This window comes from Pteropus alecto, unplaced genomic scaffold (assembly GCF_000325575.1).
Source record: "Pteropus alecto unplaced genomic scaffold, ASM32557v1 scaffold196, whole genome shotgun sequence".
NCBI lineage: Eukaryota > Metazoa > Chordata > Mammalia > Chiroptera > Pteropodidae > Pteropus > Pteropus alecto.
In genome coordinates this window covers 944,617-955,305 of record NW_006439717.1, presented here as the reverse complement: position 1 = coordinate 955,305, position 10,689 = coordinate 944,617, and the positions used below count along the sequence as shown (strand labels likewise).

The 10,689-nt window shown below is 44.3% G+C and overlaps 1 protein-coding gene across 1 annotated transcript in view; it reads right to left on the bottom strand.

Annotated features, from left to right (window-relative positions):
* FAM186B (family with sequence similarity 186 member B) overlaps positions 1 to 9,622 on the bottom strand; it is an 11,523-nt gene extending 1,901 nt beyond the window's left edge. The window contains exons 1-5 of the mRNA XM_025050231.1: positions 9,495 to 9,622; positions 8,407 to 8,632; positions 5,232 to 5,414; positions 1,437 to 3,117; positions 759 to 951 (exon numbers count right to left, since the gene is read on the bottom strand). Of these exons, the coding sequence (XP_024905999.1) occupies positions 759 to 951; positions 1,437 to 3,117; positions 5,232 to 5,414; positions 8,407 to 8,632; positions 9,495 to 9,590 (2,379 nt within the window). The 5' untranslated portion in view covers positions 9,591 to 9,622. The remainder of the gene's footprint in view (positions 1 to 758; positions 952 to 1,436; positions 3,118 to 5,231; positions 5,415 to 8,406; positions 8,633 to 9,494) is intronic.
* Positions 9,623 to 10,689: the final 1,067 nt, after the last annotated feature.

The window sequence follows — 10,689 nt, the reverse complement described above, 5'->3', positions numbered from 1 at the left end:
AAGAGTGGAGGAAACTGAAGCCAGTTCTCAGGGAGTAAAAATAGGTCAAACCCAACAGACTGGGACTTAAAATGACTTTGAACTCTCAACAGCAACACCAAAACCTATAAGGCAATGCTCAGTGTCTTCAAAATTGTAAGAGAAAATGAATTCTAACCTAGCCTTCCATATCCAGGCAAACTGTCAATTAACAGTGAGGGTGTATATGAAGTAAAGATATTTTCAGACAACCAAGTTCTCAATGATTTTACCTGCCAGGTACCCTTTGTCAGGAAGTGACTGGAGGAGGTGCTCCATTAAAACAAGGGAGACCTGGCATCCAGAAATTAAGGAAGCTGTCCCCAGAGAGAAGCAAAGTGAGTCTCCAGCATGAGGGTGAAGAGGACACCTGTGGCCGAGCCTGGAGAGCAACCAGAACCTACAGGAGCAGGGCAGAGAGACGGACCTGGGAGGGAGAACCTCAGTGCAAAGTTGGGATTGCGGGGTCCAGATACCTTCCTCCTCCAGGAGAATCTTTCTTCTGTAGCTCTTTTTGAAGATCCCTCTCTACTGAAGGTCTCCACATATGGATACCGGAAAGCTGCCTTTCCTTACACTCAGGCCGCCTCCTGCCTTCACCTCTTCCTGGCTCAGAGGCTTCAAACCTGCTCTTTTATTTACCATCCCCCCACCCCACATTCCTGTCCCCATCCCTACTGGCCCCACTGACTCCAGGTCAGTCAGTGCAGGAGGCCCAAGTCACCAGGAAGGAGGCCCACCTTGGGGAACATGGTCACCATGCTGCTCAAGCACTCTCGGCGCTTCTCCTCCAGCTCCTTCTGTTTGTTCATCAAGGCCTGCAGACGAAGGTCCTGCAGGCGGTCAGTGTTCTCCAGGAAGATGTAGAGATTCTGGGCCTTGTAGGTAGTCCCCGTTTCTCGCATGGCTTGTATGTGGTTGATTACTTCTTGTCTGGGGAGAGAAGACAATCATTTACTGGGTGAAGGGCTCTCCTCCTTTCCCCAAGTCTTTCAACCAGAGATGACTTCACGGTTATAATTACTGGGAGCAAAAAGAGAAGCAGAGGTCGGTGGGAGCTCGGGAAAGCAGGAAGCAGAGAAGTTGGAGGTGGTATCAGGTGTGGAGCCTTGGGGCTAGGCTGGAAACAGGAAGAAAGCAGGGAAAATGGAGCATATTAGGAGGGTTATGGACAGAGGGTAGGAAGAGAGGAAGAAATAAGGAAGCGGTCTTAGAGGAAAAGCCCAGTACAGGAGAGTGATGTGTAGGTACCCCCACCTCCCACGCCTTCAGGGTTGCCCAGGGCCTCAGGGGGACCTTGTCCAGGCCTGGAGTGACTCTCCCCACCCCATGCCCATCCTCTCCTCTTGGGTTTTGGCTTTGCCTGCACATCGCAGTGGGTGTGGGTAGGTGCTGGGTGGGTGCCAGGGAGGACTTACCGGAGGCTCTGGAAGCGTCTGTAGAGGATGTACTTATGGCACAGGCTCCACAGTCTGAGTGTGTTCAGCTCCATGGTGGTGGTGGTGAGCTCCAGTGCCTTCCGGCGCAGGCAGTGGGGCAGCCCCCGCTCAGCATCCTCACTCAGGAGCTGCAGATTCTTCCTCAGAGCATCCATGTCCATGTGGTATACCTTCTCCTTCAGACTTACCGGGGATATATGCAGAGATATATGCAAAGGGGGCTGGGTCACCTTTCTGTCAGATTCCCCTGTGATAGGAGCGGAGGCTGATTTCTTGGGCTTTGTGAGAACCTGGCAGGTCCATGGTTTCTGGGTAAAATCAGCTGAACTCATGGTCCTCTGAGTTCTGGGGATGGGCTGCTGAGTATTAGGGGACCTAGGCAAGCGTGGCCTCCTGCCTTGGCGTGCAGATTGGACCCGGCTTGGGGGAGGTGCCAGTGATGCCTTCTCCAAGTCCCTCCATCGACTGGTAGTCACGAAGATCATCCTCTCCGCATCCTTCCTTGGCTGCTCTGTCTCCCTCCGTGGGCTCCCTTCCTCCTTTTCCGGCAGAGATTGGGTCAATCTCTGCTGCTGCTCCTTTGCCACCTCCTCCATCTTCCACTGCCGCAGCTTCTCCTGGTGCTCCTGCTCCAGCAGGGCCCACTTCTTCTGCCGCTGCAGCCACATCTCCTCCTCCTCCAGCCACTGCTGCCTCCGCCTCTCCCAGCTGAGTTCCTCTTCCCAGTGCTCCGAGGCCACCTTCCTGGAGCTCTCTGGGGACCGCTCCTCCCTAAAACAGGATTTAATTTGGAGTCTTTCTTTCTCCTGGGCTGCTTCCTGGAAGAAGTCCTTCTGGTCTCTGACTTTGTGGCCTAGGCTCTCTGCCACTGGTATTTCCCATTTCTTAGGAAACTTGTGATCCATCGAAGATGGCAACATAGGCTGAAGACTTTCAGCATCCTTACTGCTGTACATATCTGCGATCCTCGAACGCATGGTCATGGTGGAAAGTGGATGATATGCTGAAGACCTAGCACCACTGTCCCCAGCCATGGCCATGGGACTTAGGGAAAGTGGTGAAAACAATTGCTCCTCCTTCTTGGGTTCCTGTTGGGTTTCCTCCATGACTGGTTCTTTCTTTGACAGGGTCTCTTCCTCAGGGGTGCCCAGAGAGTCAACAAAGATCTTGGCCTGGTCTTTGGCTTGATCTCTCGCAGACTGAGCCTTCTTCAGCTGGAACTCTAAGGCATGCTTTATCAGGAGAAGATCATGGTACTTCCCCCCTAGAATTTCTACTTGCTTTAGTAGGGCATCCCTCTTACTCTCGAGGACCTGGAGAGATTGCTGGAAGTATAGCCTCTGGCTGCTTAGTTCTTTGGTCATCTCTGTTTTCATGTGCTTGTACTTGGTCTGCAGGCTCCTATTCTCTTTGTGCTGGAGGATCAAGGCTTTGTTGAGGTTCTCCACCACAGTGGACATGTACCTGATGGCCCTGACCTCCCCCTGGTTGAACATGGAGGAGTCTAGGAGCTCCTGTAGCATGGACTTCACCTCAGAGACCCTCGTGCAGGTAGTTTTATTGTCCTGGAGCATCTGCTCTGGACTCAGTGGCTGAGGGTAGGATGTAGATTTTTGTGGGCTTTGTTCCCGCCAGCCTTGCCAGAAGGTATGTTTAGATACTAGGAGAAGTAGAGAGAACAAAGACAATAAGCTCCCATGGGTCCCAAGGATTATAATACCTCTCCAGACCCTGCTTGGCCAAATTCCCATCCAGTCCCCTTAGGACTTTGGCAAGAATAAGGAGCTGGGGCTGTATGTGAGGCCAGGGAAGATGTTGTCAGGAGAGATCTCTGCCAGGCTCACAGCTTGGCCAGGGCTTACCTGTCAGGGCCTGGCAGCTCTGTAGCACCTGCATGACCCAGAGGGACCTAGAACTATTCAATCCAGTTCAACTCAATTCAACGTACTCCTGGTCCTCCATATTTCCCTGGAGTAGAGTTATTTTTTCTAATCATGCTACTTCCCAGCCTCAATATCTGTGTTTGCCAACTATCTGATCTGGAGTCTACCTGACACTTAGACTCCAGATCAATTGGGAAGCTTTATTTCCCTTTCTTGTTATCACTGGACCATGTTCATAGAGGATTTATCACATGGTCCTGTAACTGTTCACGTGTTTTTGTTTTTAATGACTAATGTCTTTTTCCAATTGGGAGTACAAACTCCTTTGATACTTTGATGAAAACAGAACTTCTCTCCAGGAAAATGCACATAAACATAGACTGTGCACTCTGTGTTCACAGACCTCCGCTCTTCAGAGCTGGGTCATGGTTGTAGTTGTACCCCCTTAGATCTACCATGTGTAGGGCTGCTGGAGTGATTATCTTGGAGCATCCATTCATTTGCCTAGTCAATGAACATCAATGGCAGAAAAAGACATTGGCTAACTTTGAATAAGGGCTAAAGGAAATATGGAAGTTAAATGACATTGACGTCATGCTAGCATCAATCTAATATTGTCAGAGAGGCCATATGGCCTAGTGGTTCAAAGCTTGGATTCTGGAATCAGGTAACTTGGGCTTGATTCCATCCATACCACTTGCTTTGGGCAAGTTTTCGAACTTCTCAGTGCCTCTGTTTCTGAAAAACGGGATAATTATAGCATCTACTTCATAGGACTTAATTAAAAGCATGTTTACTGCTGAGCACAGTATCAGGTACCTAGTGAATGCTCAATAACCAATCCCTAAAAAATAACTAAGACACAGCCTTTGCCATGTAGGAGTTTGTAATCTAGCAAAGAAATAAGTCAAGTATACAACTAACTATATTTGGAGAAATAATATGGTCAGGATTGTAGGAGAGATTGTCCCTGCTCCCACGTTTCCTTGCTTCCTCCCTCCCCCAGCTGTGGACCTTGCTTGATGATAAGGAACTTGACTGTAAGAGTCAATGGTAAAATGCTAATGTTAGCTATTGTTTATTAAGCCCTGAGCAGGTTCTAAGTATGGTGCCAGATGCCTTGTACCAAGGGGAACCTTGCAAGTGGGCAGCATCTTCCTTATTTTGTATAAGAGGAAAGTGAGGTTCAGAAAGATGAAGTCACTTCCCCAAAGTTACATAGCCCAAAACTGGTACATGAGACTCAAACTCAGGTCTGTCTGACTCTGACTCTGTCTGTCTGGCTCATGCTTTTGAATAAGAATAAGAAGCCAGAAAACCTAAGTGTGATTTTGCCACAGGCTTTCTTTGTGGTCCTTTCTTCGAGCTTTAGTGTTCTCATCTATAAAATGTAGGAGTTAGATAATCTCAGGTCCCTTTAGTGCTGATAGGAGTAAAATTCTAAGGTTGAATCTTGTTGACTGACAACTTCTAGAACAGCCAAAATCGAGAAGGTTCTGGAACTGTTGGCTGAGTCTCACCAGACTTTTGGCTCTGTGGCTGGGTTTGGAGTAAGGAAAGGATGTTCCTCAGGCTCAAGCTACACACTCCAGCCTTTCTGGCTTTCTAGCCTTGTTCCTCAGAACCTGCATGAGGCCACAGCTCCAGGGAGCACCAAAAGAAGCTATTTCCACATCAACCCTTCCTCCAGCCCTGAGGGACAGCTCAGAACTGCTTAGTGCTCAGCTTGGGTTCAACTCTCCAACCCCTCACCACTGCTAATCCATCTCAAATAAAGCTTTTGTTATGAAGGAGAGTCAGAAAGACCCGCATGGACTCTGATGTGTGACTTCTTCCCCTGAGATGGCATCTGAAATGTACCCCATTCCCCTCACAGGTTGCTGGAACCTACTTTGTGCCCTTTTCTTTTGTCCTTCAATGAGAGTGGAGCAAAGGGAAATGAGAGACTCGATGCCTCCTTTGGTGGTGATGAGGGACAGAGGTAACACCTTCTCCATCACCTCAATCCATTCATCCAGGTCTTCTTCTTCTTCCTCACTCTTCCTGTTCCTGATCTCATAGGTCAGACTGTCACCTAGAGAGGGAGTAAGAGGTTTAGGCTGAGAACCATCTATCCTCTAGGGAACCCCAAGCAGCCCTATAGCACAGGGGTGATACTAGCAGGCTTCGAGGTCAGACTGGTTTTACCTCTTACTAGCTGTGTGATGTCAGGCATGTCGCTTATTCCCTTACGCCTCAGCATCCTCGCTTGTAAAAGGGTTGGGTTGGGATTAAATGAGATAATACATGTGAAATGATCAACATGAAGCCTGCCATGTAGAAAATATGTAACGGATATTAAACAGTATTGTTATACTATGAGGCCAGGGATGTGTCTGCCTTGTTGTCGCTCTATCTCCATTGCTTAGTCCAATATCTGGACAATTAAACTACTTAACTGGAGTCAACAGTCCTGCTTAGTTCTTGGGGACAGCTGAAGCATCACTGAACTGAGCTTGTCAGGGGCAGGACAGTGTGAGGGGGATGGGGTACATTTCTATGCCACCTTCCTCCAACATTGCAGCATCCATCATAGCTCACAGTAGACTGAGGTCTTGTTATGAGATAACTCTGATCTTATCAGAGGTATCATCTGGCTCCAGGGCTACTTACAGCTGGTCCACACCCAAATGGCTATACCAGTTTCTTACAGCTAGTATCAGTGCTGTTTGGCCCAGTGCCCATGCAATAGGCGTCATTCAGTACTGTGAATACTACCCTTGGGTTCCACTTAAAATAGCTAATGTGTGCCACCAAAAAACTGTTAGAACTAACAAATTCAGTAGAATTGCAAGACACAAAATCAGCATACAAAGGTCAGTTGCATTTCTATATGCTAAAAATGAACTATCTGAAAAAGAAATAAGGAAAACAATCCCATATATGAAAGCATCAAAAACAAATGAATACTTAAGAATAAATTTAGACAGGGAAGTGAAGGATCTTTACACTGAAAACTGTAAGACATTGATGAAAGAAATTGAAGACATATTTAAGTGGAAAGATACAACATGTTCATGGATTGGAAGAATTAATATTGTTAAATGTCCATACTCAAAACCACCTAAAGATTCAGTGCAATATCAATGGCATTTTTCATAGAAATAGAAAAAAACAATTCTAAAATTTAAATAGTTTCTGCAGTAAAAAAAAAAATGATCAACAAAACGAAAAGGTAACTTACAGAATAGGAGAAAATACTTGCAAACCATATGTCTGATAAAGGGTTAAGATCCAAAATATATAAGGAACTCATACAATAGCAAGAAAACAATCCAATTTAAAAATGAGCAAAGGATCTGAATAGACATTTTTCTAAAGAAAACATATAAATGGCCAAAAAATACATGAAAAGGTGTTCAGCATCACTAATCAGGAAAACGCAAATCAAAACCACAATGAGAAATTACCTCATACTTGTTAGGATGGCTATTATGAAAAAAAAGAGATAACTATTGATGAAGATTGTAGAAAAGGGAACCCTTCTGCACTGTTGGTGAGACTGTAAATTGGCACAACCATTTTGGAAAACAGCACGAAGTTTCCTCAAAAAATTAAAAATAGAATTACTATATGATCCAGCAACCCCAGTTCTGGGTATACATCCAAAAAAATGAAATCACTGTCTTTAAGAGATATCTGTATGGCCACGTTCAATGAAGCATTATTCATAAGAGCCAAGACATGGAAACAACCTAAGTGTCAATCAACCAATGAATGGATATAAAATGTAGTATAACGGAATATTTCTTGGCCATAAAAAAGAATAAAATCTTGTCATTTGTGACAACATGGATGGACCTAGTGGGTGTGAAATAAGTCAGGGAAAGACAAATACCATATGACTTTACTTATGTGTGGAATCTAAAAAACAAAAACAAAATAGAGAACAAACTGATGGTTGCCAGATGGGAGGAGGATTGGAGCCTGGGTGAAAAAGATGAAGGGCTTAAGAAGTACAAATTGGCAGTTATAAAATAGTCATGAGGATGTAAAGTACAGCATAGGGAAGATAGTAATATTGTAATAACTATGTATGGTGTCAGGTTGGAACTAGACTTACCGGAGGCAGGCACTTCATAAGTTATATAAATGTCTAACCACTATGCTGTACACCTGAAACTAATACAATATTAAACGTCAACTGTAATTGAAAATTAAAAATATTTAAATGTGGTATATACAATGACATACTGTTGTCATAACAAAGAAGGAAATTTTGCCATTTGTAACAACATGGATAGACTTCCAGGGTATTAGGCTAATGGAATAAGTCTGACAGAGAAAGACAAATACCGTATGATCTCATTTATACGTAGAATCTAAAAAGTTGAACTAAGAGAAACAGAGAATAGATTGGTGGTTACCAGGGGCTGGGAAATGGGGTACATGGGGAGACATTAGTCAAAGGGTACAAACATTCAATTGTAGGATAAATAAGTTCTGAGGAGCTAATGTATAGCGTGGTGACTGTAGTTAACAATACTACATTGTATACTTGGAATTTGCTAAGAGAGTAGATCTTAAATGTTCTTATCACAAAAAAGGGTAACTGTGTGATGATGGATGTGTTAAGTAACTTTACTGTGATAATCATTTCATAACATGTATATTGAATCATCACATTGTAACTTTAAATTTACACAATGTCATTTGTCAATTAAATCTCAGTAAAGGTAAAAAAATTAAAAAGAAAATAAATTCACTAGAGTGGGTTTGAATTTAGTTCACATCTTTCTAGAAAATGAGATATCATAATGGACCTGTGATTTAAGCTTCATCACATGTGGCAGCTAATGTCTCAATCTGTTACGTTTTAGACAATTACATGTTTGCTGTTATGACATGAGTGGGAGAATGTTTCACTGGAGAGACACTGTGATACGTCTTTTGCTCCCTCGGCACCCTCCCCTCCCAGAGAACGCTGACTTAGGGTGGGGAAAGGAGGAGACTGAAAGAGCTGGGACTAGTGGTGTCTCCTGGGGAAGACACCTGCCCTCAGGACTGCACCTAGCCTGCAGACTCACCCCAGTCACCCAGCCAGCGGAGAATCTCATACAAATGCTTCTCTTTAGTCTTAGCATCTTTGGAGAAGGAGGCTATTTTCTCCAGCAAGATGAATCTGTTCTTGCCCTTCTGCTCCAGCTGGTGAGATTTTGCCTTTTCTTTTAAATCATATCCTAATTCTTCCTGGAATCGGTCAATGACACAGTTGACATTGTCCAAAATGTCTGAGAGCTGGGAAGAAATATCCTACAGGAAAGACAGCAGATTGTAGTGTTTAGAGGTGTGAACACTGAAGCCAGATGAAATGTCCTAGTCGTGTGATCTTAGACAAGTCATTTAATGTCTTGGTGCCTCAGTTTTCTTATTTGTAACATAGGGATCATTATAGTATCAATGTCACAGGGTTTTTGTAAAGATTAAGTGAATTAATATTTCTCAAGCACTTAGGACACTGCCTAGCACATAAAATAAGTAGCTCTTATCACTGTCATTTTAATGATTAAGACCAGGTCAGGGAGAGAATACTAAAAATCCATAGCAAAACTTTCTTCAGAATTTCAGAATTTGCTGGGGCCTTTCGGACATCTCTCCTCACAAGGATCCTGAGGAAACAGACTGGAAAAATGAGGCCCTAAGAAACCCTCAGGATCAGAGTCTCCCACAAAAAAATACACTAGAGGTTCATGAGCCTGGTGATTCCAGCCTTTGGCCATTTTCCTGAGCTCCTAGGGCTCCGCTTGAGGGATTCTGAAAGGTTGCCAAGAACAGACCCCAAATCATGAGCTCTGGGCCCCACCTCCTGCCCTGCTAGGACCCACCCCTATGTGTCTCTGGGCCATCCTGGGGTTTCCATGGGCTGTTCCCTTCCTGGGCCCAACCCTGACTTGGGAAGGGGTTGGCGGGAGGGACATGATTGACTCCAGCCGGCCTTGCAGAGGCCAAGTGTAAGAGGTGGATATTTTGTAGTAATCTGTCTGCAAACCCAGCTTGTTGAGAATCCCAGGATCCCCAAGGGCCCACAGGTAGAATCTTTCCCAAATCTGGGATCAGCCCCCAGCCTCTACATCAGACCCCAATAGAAGGATAACTTTCTCATCTCAGAGATTACCTCCTGAGCTCGAGTTAGCTGGGCAGCCTCAATCTTCGAGATGATAGCTGTCACTGATGTGGGGGTCACCAACTGTGGAGGCTTGTCTTTCTCCATTTTGGATCACTCTATCAGTCACAAAGATGTCTTGTGTCTCTAGAACACAAGCCTGGACATGTGATGTTGGCCGCTTTGGGATTAAGGGCTCTGGGGCAGCTCCTGCGTACCTTCGACTAGTCACAGCTCCCCGTAACTGCCAGACAGTGGGTTCCAACTGACCTTCTTTTCTCCAGTGACATCATCAGTTTGATTGGAAGAATGACTCCCTGTCACCTATCTGCTTGATTATCTAGCCTTTTATCTATTACCTAATATATATTAACTTGACCTGTTGCTTTTCAAAAATCATTAAATATTTTGCTCCCAAACGAAATGTTAATGGCTAAAAATAGGAAAAAGCAATTAGAAAAAATTCTCTTCCCAGTGAGAACTTTTTAAAAATTAGAACCAATCAGTAATTAATGGGACTGTGTTTGGATTTGCACCAGATATCAAGGCTCAGTCAACTCTTTCATTTACTGAAGGTGATCATCATTGCAAGAGGCCTTTTTAAAACAAATAGTTAAAATGGATATTGTTGTATTCCCAGGACCTAGCACATAGTAGGCATTTAATAAACACTTGTTGTATGAATGAATATGTAAGTACAATTTCATATACATACGTGCAAATTATTCTTCTATGCTACTGAAAAGTAGTCCCATTTAACAGATAAGGAATTAAACATTGTAAGTTTAGTTCTTAGCAGTGCCATAGCCACTTAATAACTTGTCATCTGACACCTACCTGTCTTTTACATACTATCATTCACTCACTCAAAGTTAATTCTTTCATTGCCTCATTCACTCAACAAACACTTACTGGTAACATTCTATGTGCCAGGCATAGGACTAGGTGCTGGAAATACAGAAACAAGTGAGACCTGATTCTCTTTGAGGTACTCATACCCTCGTTTATGGATACCTGTCTATCTATACACCTGGCATAGGATGGTCCTTTAATCTCTTAACGATTTCAGCACATGTTATACTTTATGAATAACATTCATCCTTATAAACATGTGCAAGCTAGTTATGGCTCAGAGGAGTTAGGAGATTTTAACTCCTAAAGTTACAGGCTGGGAGGTACAGAGCCAGGACTTCAGCCTGGCTTCTTG